Here is a 14,139-nt window from a genome sequence, read left to right as displayed (position 1 = left end):
CGCCAGCTAATGATGATTTTATTAGAAACCATCCTATACTCTTCAGAAGACTTTATAGAGCTTATTCGATATAATATGTACAATGTACATGTGGCAGAAGTCCTTTAGGGCGTGCATGTTTCGCGATGTTTTCCTTTATTGTCGAGTACAAGATAAATTATAAACACAAGTTAAACAAGTGAAAATTCAGTGTTAATTTGAACCCAGATTATTACCATAGGATTTTAAGAATTTTATCCAAGAGCAAAAAGAGGGCGTTCTCTTTTGAATTTTGAGATATAAATGAATATCAATGAATATATGTTACACGTTTAATTAAGAGAAATAATAGTAGTTATTATGCAAATCTAGATATATCTCATAGACTTTTCACTCCATTCCTTTGGCTGCTAATAGATAATATCGACGTCACTGCTCTGAAGTTTGTTTAAATTTTCACGGATGGTCGGAATGATATCGTATAAAAACATAAGTTTAATTTAATTTATAATACTGCCAATTAACTATAACAATGCTTAGACTAATAATTTCAAACGCTTACATATATGACGGCTTGTATCATTAATATATAACTAATCTCTTGGGTCAAGTTCACACTGTTTACTCATCAACATTAGCAAAATATTAAAAAAATCTCAGTTAGAACGCCGCCTCCACGCGGCGAGTATCGTACTATGTGCACAATCTGAAACTACCTTTACACGACTGTGTTGCGTCTGAAGATGTTTTTGTGGTTTTTGGCTGTTTTCTTCTGTTGTGGCTTGTGTGAGAGCGAGGAAGGAGACCTTAGTTACAGTTTGAATATAGGAAACGCGATTGATGTATTTGCAAAGTAAGTTTTATACAATTCGATATTATATTTCGTTCGTGATATTATTGTTTCCAAACCAGTCGGTTTGTTTTGATTATTAGATAACAATTTTATAGTTTTGCAATGAGATAGATAATGTGTGTATTTTCGGAGATTCTGCTACAATTTATTTAACTATTTTGCATTAAATTATTTAGTAGAAATTTCATCGGGTTTCACTTGAGTTAAATTTGTTAATATTCAGTTCGGCTTTGACATTTTATCAATAAGTTTGTAGCATTTAGCGCAACATTTTTAATGATAATTTTATAACAATGATGTGACTAATTCATAGCACTAAGAATGTTACTTGAAAGTACCTACAGTTGTACCGTCTAGTCTTAAGTATATTCTTGACTAAACTATAAATAAAAATTCACTGGCAATTTCGGGATTTCCCAACAAAGTAAAACATATCCTCCTCCTCCTCTGAGGTATTATAAACGACTTAAGAACAAATGTTCTAATATGGATACAAGAATTAATGAGGATCCATGCTAATTATTAAACTATTAACTGTTTGCCTTCTTCCCGACTGTTTTTGCTATAGTGCCATAGCCAACTATGCAAGACAGTGTAGAACAAGTGTAATACTTTCTGCACCGTCGCTCTCTTAATCCAATAGGAGGGCAAATCTGACACGTTTGGGTCAGGCAACATGATCCTCCGGCTTAATTCTAGGCTGCTATTGGGCATTTTTCGACCCAAGGTGAACATTGAACTTTAGATTATAGGCCGCTAAACTAATGAGGCCGATATAGTCTATTTGTAATATGTTTTAGAAATGGTAAAAAAAACCATAGGTTTTCTGTGAACCGCCATTCTTTAAAATATTTGTTGATCTACTTGACATTTTGGATTTCGTATTTTTATGATAACACTAACACTTTCGAATTTCTAATAAAGCTTCAAAAAGTTAATTTACTATAATTAGAATATAATTATATGTATAAATTTTATATTTATCATTAAAACAGCTATGGCGATCTATCACAAGTAACACAAGTCGTGTCTGCCAATTACGAAGAAGGTGATAATGTTGTGGAAACAGAACTTTTCCACGAGAAGAACATCAGGGTTTTCGAGAATGTCACCAGCAAGGAGACTCCGGGCGACCCGGGGATTGATATGAACATACTCCTTTGTGAATCTTTTGAGGATCTACTCGCCAAGTACTTCCAGAACTTCAAAATCGAAGGGTAATCAACAAGTAACTTATTTAAATAATACATAGTAATGTAAGTATTATACTTATACATAACACATTTGTTCCCAAGGTGGGTGGCGTATTGATGAGGTAAGGGATGGTTTTATAAGTTTTACAGTTTCAATTTCAACGGCCGGAAGTGCCCACTCACCATCAGACCTACGTCCTAATATGCCTACCGATTTTAAATAAAATAAAAATGCACATTGGTGTAAGGCCACCTTTCCATTTGGCAAGAAGATTCAAGCTTATTCTACACCCAGTTTCAATACGTGTCAGTTTCAAATGTGGCAGCATCAATTGACTAATGCTAGTGTCCTTACGAAATTTTCAATTATTAACATATTCAGCACATGAAAAGTCAGTTGCTTGTCTGGGATTGAACCTGCCGTTTTCAGTTAATGGTTGATTTAGCCATTGGGCTGTCTCAGCTCTTCATATAAGTATTTGATGTATTTTATCGAAAGACTTTCTTCATAACTTATTAATACGTTATCTTTACAATAAAATTAAATATACCTATATATTTACAATTCAAAAATAACCACTGATCTGCTTTTAGTACAGAAATACCATGGAAGGCGTTCTTAGGAGATTGGATACAAGATGAAATCATGAGGACCTTCGGCATGGAGTTCGACTTAGAACGGGACAACTGTTGCTATGTCCTCGTCAAACTGTCTAAGACCCACAAAACAGTCAAAATGGACGTCGATAACAATATTCGTTCGAAGGAATATGTTCGAAGAGAAATAAATAGTTTGAACGCCAGTGACTCAACAGCTGTTAGGCGTTTCATGAAGAGCTATGGGACTCATTACATAGATTCGTTCGTTACTGGAAACTTTATTTACCAGGTTAGGAGACTTTATATACCATTAATATTTTCTTCGTTAATTACGAAGTATGTTTCTTTTGGTATATGTGCTATATATCATTATTAATAAAATGTACTTCCATTTTTGACGGACTTTCTTACTATTTATATTAATGAGAATCTATGAGATAACCGATGTCAATACATTAGAGAATTTTTTGGCGGTAAATACTTGTATTAATAACCTCACCCGGACAGACCTGCACAGAACCACTCAGTTTTTGGAAATAATTATTTACCATCGATGTTTCTGTTCCCATATGCCGGAGAACTTAACATCTACGGGCATAATACATATAACTAACTGATGGATTTAGCTAAAACATTGACTTCGTTTCGTTTCATGAATTAGCCGATTCAATAATCCTGACGACAAATATATTTGAACAGGTCAAGTAAAAATGTATATATGCCACAGCAAGCAAGCAGCAACACTGTATCGCTGCTTGCTTGCTGTGGCGCCAGTGTTATTACACCCACAAGGGATGCACATATGTTTCTCCTAGTTCTACCAGTATTGCATTCATATTTTTAGCGGCGTAAAGTATAATTAATATCTCTATAAGTGCCAATGGTATTATTATTACACATATTTATTTTAATCCAAATAGTTAGAGAAACGGTTTTAATATTTTGATTGTAATGCTATTATGTTTTGTAAAGTGAATTAAAAAATATACGATATGTCAAAAAATATGTATTAGTGCTATTATCAAAATTTCCAGGTATTCAAGTACAAGAGGCCCGGATATAATCTTCTAAAAGCATATATCAAAGTTCGTGAGCAACGCAAATCTAACTTTGGCAACTTAAGATTTTACTTTTCGTCATATTTTCTTAAGCAAGTTGGAGAAATAAGGGTTAGTATGATGTTATTATATTTTAAATTTTAACTTCGCAATGCCGAAAATCTTACTACATAATGAAGTTTTACGGTAACCAGAAAACTGTATTCTAGAAATCCTCATAACTTAGGATCCTTTTTAAGGCACTGGTATATACTTGTCAGGTCTGGTTGCTCTGTACTACAACCTAAAAATGGTGGTCCATAGTACAGATGATCTTATAATAAACAGACGAGCCAAATACCATCCAGATTGGCTAACTAATCCAGAATCCCAAAAAGACAAACAAAACCTCTTCAAGGACACATACCGAAAAAAAGTGATAAAACAAGCATACAGTGGTAGTTATTTTTTGGTAGAATCAATTTGTAATCTTTATTAACAATTTTCCAAGTCGTTGAGAATAAAACGCTGAGCTATTCAGTGTAACAAGTTATTTTAAAATGACAGAAATTTCTCTGACAGATATTTTCTCACGATGTTTTCATTCTCCGATAAAAACAAATTTAGTACTTTAACACTCAGTGCTCAGTCAATAGAAGGATATTTATTTATATATATTGATTAATAGTATGTTCAAAAAAAATTCCTCAGATTGCCAGTGGAAATAAAAGGATAGAACGATGGGCCCGGAACAATCTCTTAGATAGTCAATATCTATATTCAAGACCTAGCCTTCTGAGGGTCCATTACAATCCCATTCTAGCGTATAAACTCAACGAAATGCTAGACAACGAAGCGCTTTTGGGATTGAATTTGAAAATCTTAGGACCTTTGTTTAAAGACCGATACAAGAGAGAAAAATACAGGGAAATCGTGGAGAATGACATGAAACTTTGGGAAGTCAATGCTTGAGAATATAAATGAATATATCAGCTGTGGTCTAGTGCTGAAAGGGCCAATATTAATAACCCTTGTTTGTGGTTATCAAAATAGAAACAATGAACATATTATGTGGGTTGTTTTATATCACATATACCTTTTTGCATAATATCGGTATAAGTAATGTAAGTTTATGCCATTTATTACCAAGATTATTTTTAATAATTTTTCAAATGTTGAATTGGCGTTTATAAATATTTTATTCAAGCAATAAATTTAGCCCTTTTAGTACCAGACCACAGATAAAAAATTAATATGACATTGTTTTGGTACCGAAGATTGGTGAAAAGGAACGTTATGGCACTGATTAAGATCGTAGCAGGAATAGTTTTTAATACAAAATAATAAAACCTCAACATAATAAATACCAGTATTTTAAAAAATAAAACTAAGTAAGTGTACATACAATTTTTTATTTCATTTAGAAGTATTGACACAATTGGTTACATTTTGATATTACATATTATTAGTGTTTGAAAGCATTGTGTAATTTATATAAGTTACAAATTAGTGACAAAATTATTAAACGTTTTATACTAAATTATTATAAAAATGTTTTTATTCAGCTATTTTTTTTTTAAATTTCGACTTTAAAAATTAAACTCCAAATGTTTATACCTTTGCTTAGTTCATAGTATATCATAACGTCAAAGTGAAAAAATGCTTTAAATTACATTTTATTTACACAGATCTTCAAATCCAATTCTTTGCTTTCATTCATACGAGTATTTCACTTGAAGTAAATTCCCTTGATATTTCCTAATATAAAAATATGTATACATCGGCATGTATAAAATAATTATCCTTTTTAAAGGTTCTTTAGCAGGTTTTAATAAAAATACTGGCCTCTCTTTTTGTCATCATTGACATTGAATTCGTAAGAAGAAGACAGCAATAACTAATAACCCCATGTACAACATTTATAGGTAAAGCTGAGATAGCAACACGATTCTAACAATACTTTGAGATCTTATATCAACTTAAATATCTCTGGACTAAACTAATTTGACGGACATATATATTGCAATATACAATATTGCTATCTCTTTCTTGTGCCAAGTAGTTAATTTAGTTCAGGCATAGTGTACAACATAACACCAACTGCTACTCTTACAGAAAAGGTTGTATGTGAAAATTCAATTCGAATTACAAATTAAAAAGGCTTATTTACGACATTTTTTATTGTAGAACAAATAAACATGTACTTCAAGTTATTAATATTATTAATAAGAATACAAATATTTACATTTGTATTTTTTTCTCATTTTGAATAATAATTCGGACAAAAATGATGATTGACTCTTTGAATATAGTGATTATTTTGAAACTATAGACCGATATTTCAACTATAATCATTTAAACGAATAGAGAATTGAATTCATTGACTACCATGGAAATAGTAAAAGATTAATCTCTTACTTTTTTTATATTTATCAAAATGAATCAGTTTAATAATAAATTTCACATACGACCTTTTTTACTAACAATAACGAAACATCATAAGGCATTTTTTTCTCGGAGAGCGAAATAAGTCCAATTCTTCTAGTGCATTGTACAAATTACAAGCATCCCGAATCAGCCTCAGGGCATATACATCCCGCACCCTGTCTCCGACATTAATTACGCAATTAGTTAGATGACATCGTATATAATTACGAATTTTATACTAATTTATACATTAGACAATATTTAGGTAGTTATTACAAAGATAATATTTTTATGGAATCTTTAGACTCACGTAAAAAATTACATATATCATGTTAAATATCTAAATAATATTGGGACATATAATTTTGGCCGCTTCTAATTAGTTTCACACAAGCTTCTAATCTAAACAAATTCATACGAAAATACTTTTTTTTTTTGAGGAAAACGCTTCATAAAATACTTTTTTTTAAAGTGAATAGTAGGTAAATCTAACTAAACATGTGCACGCTTATATAACAGTCAAAAAGAGGGGGTCCTGTCATTTGATAAAAATCTAATGAAAAATTCTCATATCACAATAAAATTTAGCAAAATAAAGATTTTTATCTTTAAACTAACAACTGGCACATAAAATATCATTTGATAAACACTTCATTTAATAATTATATATGTTTGAGCATAAATATTTGATTAATTGAAATTTAACGTTAAGTACGTACGCACGCACGTAAATAAATAAGTACCCGCGCAAAACACGCCCGGTATATTTGAAATAATAACAATAAATAAATTAAGAGTAAAATAAACAAAAACCGAATAATTATATTTTCAGACAGACTCAACACTAGATGTGCAAGATTTTTTTTCAAATGATATTTTATAAAAAAAAAATGTTTCCCCAGTAAAAGGTTTGTCACCAGAATATTTTTTACTATAAAACGATAATATTTCATACGTTTTTTATCAAACATTAGAGACCCGAAAACAGTTTTAATTCTAATGTTATATATTTAATAATTTTACAAAATTTATGAATATTAGCCATAATATAATTATATCTTATAGTAACAATTTATAAGGCGTTGATTACATCTACTTTAGAAAAATTAGTCAAAGCAAAGATAAATCAAAATCAAGTTATTAAGTTTTAACATATACGACATATTTACAACTGAGTATGTATGTATATATTTTAATTTCTAGTAGCCTTTTGGTTTCCCAGTGCATGTCAAGGCCTCGCACACCCCCTTATCTTCCTATTAAATATTTCTTAAGACCAGTCTTCATAGTACGTGGTCCAATAAATAATTGACCAACAAAATTAAGTTATCCAATTCACAGGCAATTAAATCGACTCTATACAAGCACATATAAATAATTTTTGTTTAGCAAACGGACATATTATATTAAAATTTTAAATGTTAAAATAGACAGCAGTAAGAAATTTACAAGTTATTAGGTAGTCCTTTTGACTAATCTTGATACTTTAAAAATTGTACTATACATACATGTAACGTTATCGAGCATAATTTCGCATTTTAGTACGTCTGCTTTGTTATAATTTTAAATATATCATATATATTGGAATGGACGCTAATAAAATATTAATATAAATATATTTAAAAAAAAACTCAAACGCTAATAATATTAGGATATAACATTTATACTATCAATTACGTAGGTATGTACTATAATTGACCACACAAACATTCGTTAAACTCACACCCAATGTTTGACAAAATATTTGGACAATGTTGGGTCTAGCTCTCGTGAGCAAACTGAAATTTCTACAAAATTAAACATAAATTATAAAAGTGGTCCAACATTTTTCCAACAATTTGGTCGAGTACACCGACATCGGACGTACGAATTGAAGAGTCCCGCCCGCCCAGCGCACGCGTCGCCGAGCTCCTAATAAAACCGCACGTAGCGCCGCGAGCCGCTCCGTCAGTGTATCTCGTACGTGCTCGTGACGCGCGTGCTCGCGAACTGGTGGCGCCCGACGCGCTTGCCGTTCACCAACAGGAACATGGGATTGTTGACGCGGATCGACTTAAACTCGAAATGCTGAAAGAGAAATCGATAAACGTTCTTGTAATGAGAAATCGATAAATGTAAAATTATGAGCGAAACTCTTGATTTTCGAATGCAGTAGGAAAATTAGTCAGCTGAATGTATCAGTTGCAAGATTTGTTTCTTTGCTACCATAAAAAGGCTACATATGGGCTCTGTAAGTAATTTTATTCATTTCTTACGAAGATTTTAATTATTTGTATGACAGTCAAAGCTGAGAAAAAATTGTTGCCAAAAGTTGGCCATTAAGTACACACACGTAAAGTAGTATGACGTTTGGCGAGTATCAAGCGTAGCTGTCACGCACACTGATATAGTAAATTTTTTAAAATTATTTTGCAGTGCGACTCTCTATGTAGATAATATAATAATAATAATAAGTTTATCCATTCATTTCTCATAACTCATAGAAAGTCTGGAGCATGAGTCCTCGCTCTTCCATAACTAACATCAGTTCTATATGTGAAAAATTGATATAAACATCAACTCACACAAATAAAAAGAAAACATCAATGACAACAAAAATGAAATAAAAGAAATATCGATATTATTTTACAAACATGCATTGTAAGGTATATATGTTATGTAGTGTGTGCGCCTGCGTGTGTGCGTGCGCGCCCAATGCGTGTGATGTACAGTGAGTGTGCGTGCGTCTGTGGGGGCGAGTGGGGCGAGTGGGGCGAGTGGGGCGTGTGTGGGGGTGTGCGTGCGTGCGCGCCCACCTGGTGGCGGTGCGCGGCGAGGCCGGGCTCGGGCACGGCCACGGCGTCGCCGATGAGCGCGCCGCGCCCGTCCGCCCAGTTGTACACCGTGACGCACACGCACTGCATGCTCTCGTCGATCAGCGCGAACGTGCTGCAATCACGGGCGTGCTGTACGCTGGCCAAACGGCACTCGACCTCACGGTCGAGACCTCGAATGATGGTCTATTCCAACCACGAGGACAAAAGCCTATGTCGACGAAGCTATTATCGGAACTTTTAAAGTACAATTATAGTGGATATAAGTAGTTAAGTGGAATGGCGTTGTATTATTAATATATATTAATCAAGAGCTGTTAACGGAGGACATAACTGTGTAGTATCAAATCGTAAATCTAAGGTTTGTTTATCTTCATCTTCGATTGGAATAGACTTACTTGCGAAAAAATACCAGTTTCAACGTCGACTAATCTTTCAGAACTTTGAGAGTAAAATTTAAGTGGACATAAGTAATAGATTTGTTTTATAAATAAATATTTATTTTTATTAGCGAATCTCATGGAATACGTAAAAGGTTTGTTAATCTTTACTCTTTCGTTGATTGGAATAAGCTACTATTATACGCGGGAACGCGACTCGCTCTCTATTCCGTATTGTTCGAGAAGCGACAGTGAACACTGTTTCACCGACCCTTTCTGTTTTTTCTTGGCAATGAATCAGTTACCTTTTACTGACCCTACCCAGGATTTGAACCCTTCGGAACAAAACTGGGTTTTGTCAGCCTTGAACACTATTCACTAGATCAATAAACTATAAAAAAAACCATGTTAATATAATATAATTGTTAAAGTGTTCAACGAATGTACCTTTACAATTAATGATAAAGACTTTTTTAGGTAAAAATAGAATTACTTACAAGGGTACAGCGTTTTCGTTATGTATGGATCCAACGACCCTCCCAAGTATGACTTTCCCCTCATTGGGGCCCTCTTGCAACTGATCTATCCTCACGTGCTCCAACACCACGTCCCGCCGGGGTCCGAAATTGTGGAACGCGCCCGAGCCGTAATCGCCCAACATCGTTTTCTTATCGATTGACTGAAAGAAATAATGTATACATTTAGTTAGTTTTTCTTCTAAATGATTATTTTTAGTTTAAAAAGGCTAACCAGTAAATGGGCCTCCAGATGATAAATGGTTACCTTAACATAAACTTTAGCACTGTAAAAATTTCAATAACTCCTTACAATAAGATGTAATGTCTCTTGCGTCTGTAATAATGTAATTACTCTAAGTCGGAAGTGAATGCCCTGCCAAAATATCTGTCATTTCTCATCCAAACATTTATGCATAATTTTTTAGTCTATATGAATCATCGTAAGATCAAATAATCAATTGGTCATAAACAGCATCGAATGCGGCGGTGTGTGCGGAGCACGCACGCACGCACGCACGCACACACTCACACACGCACACACCTGTATCATGTTGGCGAGGCGCTTGGCCTTGAGCTTGCCGCGCGTGCGCACGAGCGCGGTGGCGGCGGCGAGGAAGGCGGCGAGTGCGGAGCGCTCCACGCGCGGCGGCACCCACGCGGGGTCGAGGCGGCACGCGTGCTCGAACATCTGCAGCGCCTCCCCGTAGCACTCTTCATACTTCAGCGCCTGTACGGTAAAAACGAATAAGGACCCGAAACCATCTCCATTTGAGAAGGCACGGAGCTTATTAAGTTTTATTTCATCACCCAACATGAGATGAATTACAAAGAGATATTAGACACATAAATGTCACGGTTGATTAGTAATATTTCAAAACTATATTTCACGGCTTAGCTTGAACATTGTTTATTTGTGTATGTATACTGAATTCCAGAAGTAATTATTGTTATCAAATTTCAGCAAAGAAGTATAAAATCTTATGTTAACTTACCACACCCTTATTGTAAAATAAATCCGGCTGTCCCTTAGCCACAGGATCCGTCCACGCCTGCTTGTAAGCGCTCATGCACAGCTTTAACGTAGAAGGATCTTGAGCTACCATGAAGAATTGACATAAGTAAGCATTTCCTAGCACTGTCCATGATATACCATCCTTGATATCTTGCGCAACCGCTTCCTTTGCGAGATCAACGCTTTTCAATATTATTGGTGTTGACTCACTCCGTTTCATGTCTCCAATTTCATGTCGTAGAATTATAGAAAGGCATCTTAATGATAGCCGATTACGTTCCTGTAATTATTACATATCTATTTACTTTCAATGCAAATTAAATTTGCTTTTTTTATTTATATTGGCTATGGTGTACTATTTTCAGCATAAGCACAATGCACAGGGAATATTGCAACATTTATTCTTTCAGTGATAATCCAATGTGACAGTAACCCTGAAAGATATCAGGTGCAATACTGATTTTACCTGCTTTTCCGTTGCAAAGGAGTGTTACTACTAGCTTCTACATGTATGTAAACCATGGATATTGAAATCTGCAGTTTTTCAAGCAACAAGGTCTTATTTAGTCAAATTTAGATCACAAGATTACACTTATTTGCATTCTAAATTAAATATTTAAAAGATTTTTATCATTATAATAATAAATATTATTATAAAAATAAGTATAGTTTATTTTTTGTTAGGTAAGAACAACAATAAAGAATTTAATAAAAAATAACCATTTTTTTTTTTTAACCATTTTTCATGTACAATGATGATTATATTTTAGTTATTTGAAACAGCCTGGAGGCGATCATTTCATTCCCAAGGTGTGCAGTCAACTAAAAAGTCATTAGTGTTGTAATATCCTTTAGCACACAAACGCTCTTTAACGACTCTTTTGAATTTTATAATTGAATAATTTTGAACGTTTTCCGGGATCCTGTTGTAAAAAAGTATACATTGCCCCAAAAAAGAGTTACTAACCCTGTGTAATCGGGTACTTGGAGTAACAAGTTTATTCTTGTTCCTAGTGTTAATAGAATGTATGTCACAATTTCTGGGAAAATCATTTATGTTTTTGCATACATACATAATATTATCAAAAACAAATTAAGAAGCGACAGTCATTATTTTAATTTCTTTAAATTTACCTCTTAACAAATATTTTGGGCCCAGGTTATAAATTGCACGAATAGCCCTCTTCTGCAGTACAAAAATAGTTTATTTTTTATGCCTAATACTCAGGTTGGTCATTAGTGACCAGCCTCTAAAATGCAATTAAAAGTCACAAGTCCCAACTAGTTATTAATGTATTGTAACATATGAAACATCATGACAAAAAAGATTTCTAAAAACTAAAATCAACTCACATGTTTAAGTGCTCCCTCAAAACTAGCCTTAGCTTCCTTTACATTGAGATTTTTCAAATAACATTCACCAAGCTCATTCCATGCCGCGACCAAGTGTGGGTTCAACTTTATTGCCTTGCTTAGGCATTGGGTTGCTCTTGGATCATAGGTAGGGCTGACATTATAGCATCTACCTTTCATGTAGAGGAATTCAGCTCTTAATGAAAACGGTATTTGAGTTTCCACTGAAATTGTTTATTCACACAATATTTAGTGCACAAAATCTTAATTAATTATGTTTTTGTGAAGATAAAGTTTGTTTTTAATTATTTTGTGCCATTAAAGACGATTGAAAGTCAAGCGTCTATACGTAATTAATATATAACGAGAAAATTTTCAGCTAAAGTCGAATTTTATAAAAATTAAATATGAACTGACCATCAATTGCTTCAAATTTTTCAACCAAGAGTTCTTTTTTTTCTTCTACGCATTTATTCTTCTTATATGCCATGTCTAATGGATGATTTTCAAAAAATAAATCTCTATACTTGTACAGCTCTTTCAGTTCCTCCTAGAAAATAAAAAATAGATGCATATTTTTAACTAATAACTATCGTGATTAATATCGTTGTGGTAGTACACAGTTCAATAACGACAATTAAGCGAAAGTTTTAAATTAAGAAATAAAGAATAAAAAAAGCTATAACCATCTGTGATTTCCTTTTATTATTAAGACGAAGTTGATCAACATCAACTGTTTACTCACCGTTAACTTTTCCATGATTTCTTCAAGATTTTCTAATAATTGAACTTGATCTTCTGTATCGGCCGACATGATTATTTATTAATGAATGTATCGATTACTTATTTTGTAATCAGTTTATTTTAAGACCAAACAATACATGTATATTTCAAGCATTTCACAGCGATATGTCAAATTGTCAATGTCAAGTTCAATATGATCAAAACAAAATGACCAGAAGCTAAGTGATATTATTTTCTTACAAAAAATATTAGATAAATAAACATATAATTGATATTATTCTTAATAAGCCAAAATATAATATAAATAAAAAATTAAATAAAACTTAATTTAAAGAATTATCGTAAATCAGTGTTGTGATCTTTTAATATTATGAAATATATGCTATAGAATAGAAAATTGATACCAAGGCAAAATTGTTTTCTTATTTTAGTAATTTTTTTGAATCCCCACGTTTTCGATAAATATTACTATAACTTGAATGCATAGATCAAATGACGGAGAGAAAGAAAACTAGGTATATTGTGTACACAAACTGTTCCTAAAATGTATAGAATTTAAATGGCGCTGCTGGAGCTAGAAGGATTGAAAGCAATAAGCGCTTAAGGCTGGGGCACTTTTTCGGTTTTTATTTAGTTTTCATAGTTATAATGATTTTTGCTCATATTTTAAAAATAAATGTTAGTTCTTAAAGTTGCCAGGGGGAGGTCAATTAGTTTTGCATTTCTACTTTCAGAAAATATCTGTTTTTAATCGAATAACGAATGGAAAAAGTTGATCAAAATTTTTTATTAACCGTTTTTAGTTTATTTTTACAAAATAAAACCTGTAATTAGCACCAACTATATATATTTTTTCTGTTTTGATTAATTGATTGATGTAAAAAAAAAACTTTTAAAATCGAATACTGAATTTTACTCACAAAAACACTAATCAGAAAGAATAAAATAAAATAAGAAAAAATTTTAATTAAAAAAAAAATAATCAAATTTTTGTAATTTAAATTTTTTTTAATTGTAAGTTAAAATAATAATAAGTAAATATCAACAGAAAATAAATTAGAACAAATGAAAACAGTTTTCAAATCTGAGTTTATTTAATAAAGATGTTATAATTAACATATTTTTAATTTTATTTTGGTATAATTATGGTCCTTAATTTTGTCATACACTTATATCATAATGGGACTTCCCCAAAAGACTATTTTCTTTTCGATCCATTCTTCAGTTTTT

At 32.5% G+C, this 14,139-nt stretch overlaps 2 protein-coding genes across 2 annotated transcripts; one reads left to right on the top strand and one right to left on the bottom strand.

Moving 5' to 3' along the window:
* Positions 1–621: 621 nt before the first annotated feature.
* Positions 622–5,137, top strand: LOC125072365 (torso-like protein). Its single transcript, XM_047682979.1, has 5 exons — positions 622–832; positions 1,828–2,049; positions 2,620–2,914; positions 3,660–3,794; positions 4,374–5,137. Exons 1-5 carry the CDS (start codon positions 723–725, stop codon positions 4,632–4,634), a joined length of 1,023 nt encoding a protein of 340 aa, XP_047538935.1. The 5' UTR covers positions 622–722; the 3' UTR covers positions 4,635–5,137.
* Positions 5,138–5,190: 53 nt separating this feature from the next.
* LOC125072407 (tetratricopeptide repeat protein 5-like) lies at positions 5,191–13,054 on the bottom strand. Its single transcript, XM_047683034.1, has 8 exons — positions 12,911–13,054; positions 12,583–12,715; positions 12,166–12,389; positions 10,793–11,092; positions 10,342–10,527; positions 9,780–9,961; positions 8,885–9,017; positions 5,191–8,156 (listed from the first exon to the last, which is right to left on the bottom strand). The coding sequence occupies exons 1-8, from the start codon at positions 12,977–12,979 to the stop codon at positions 8,037–8,039; spliced, it is 1,347 nt and encodes a 448-aa protein (XP_047538990.1). The 5' UTR covers positions 12,980–13,054; the 3' UTR covers positions 5,191–8,036.
* Between the last annotated feature and the right edge of the window lie 1,085 nt (positions 13,055–14,139).

The sequence above is a fragment of the Vanessa atalanta genome, chromosome 21 (genome assembly GCF_905147765.1).
Source record: "Vanessa atalanta chromosome 21, ilVanAtal1.2, whole genome shotgun sequence".
Taxonomy (NCBI): domain Eukaryota; kingdom Metazoa; phylum Arthropoda; class Insecta; order Lepidoptera; family Nymphalidae; genus Vanessa; species Vanessa atalanta.
This window is presented reverse-complemented; position numbering and strand designations above follow the sequence as displayed.

Coding starts and splice junctions, on each gene's coding strand:
- LOC125072365 (XM_047682979.1), top strand. CDS start 723: ATGTTTTTGTGGTTTTTGGCTGTTTTCTTCTGTTGTGGCTTGTGTGAG. Junction 2,050..2,619: donor CAGAACTTCAAAATCGAAGG/GTAATCAACAAG, acceptor ATCTGCTTTTAG/TACAGAAATACCATGGAAGG. Junction 2,915..3,659: donor CTGGAAACTTTATTTACCAG/GTTAGGAGACTT, acceptor CAAAATTTCCAG/GTATTCAAGTACAAGAGGCC.
- LOC125072407 (XM_047683034.1), bottom strand. CDS start 12,979: ATGTCGGCCGATACAGAAGATCAAGTTCAATTATTAGAAAATCTTGAA. Junction 12,716..12,910: donor AAATCATGGAAAAGTTAACG/GTGAGTAAACAG, acceptor TTTATTTTCTAG/GAGGAACTGAAAGAGCTGTA. Junction 9,962..10,341: donor GCCTCGCCAACATGATACAG/GTGTGTGCGTGT, acceptor TATTTCTTTCAG/TCAATCGATAAGAAAACGAT.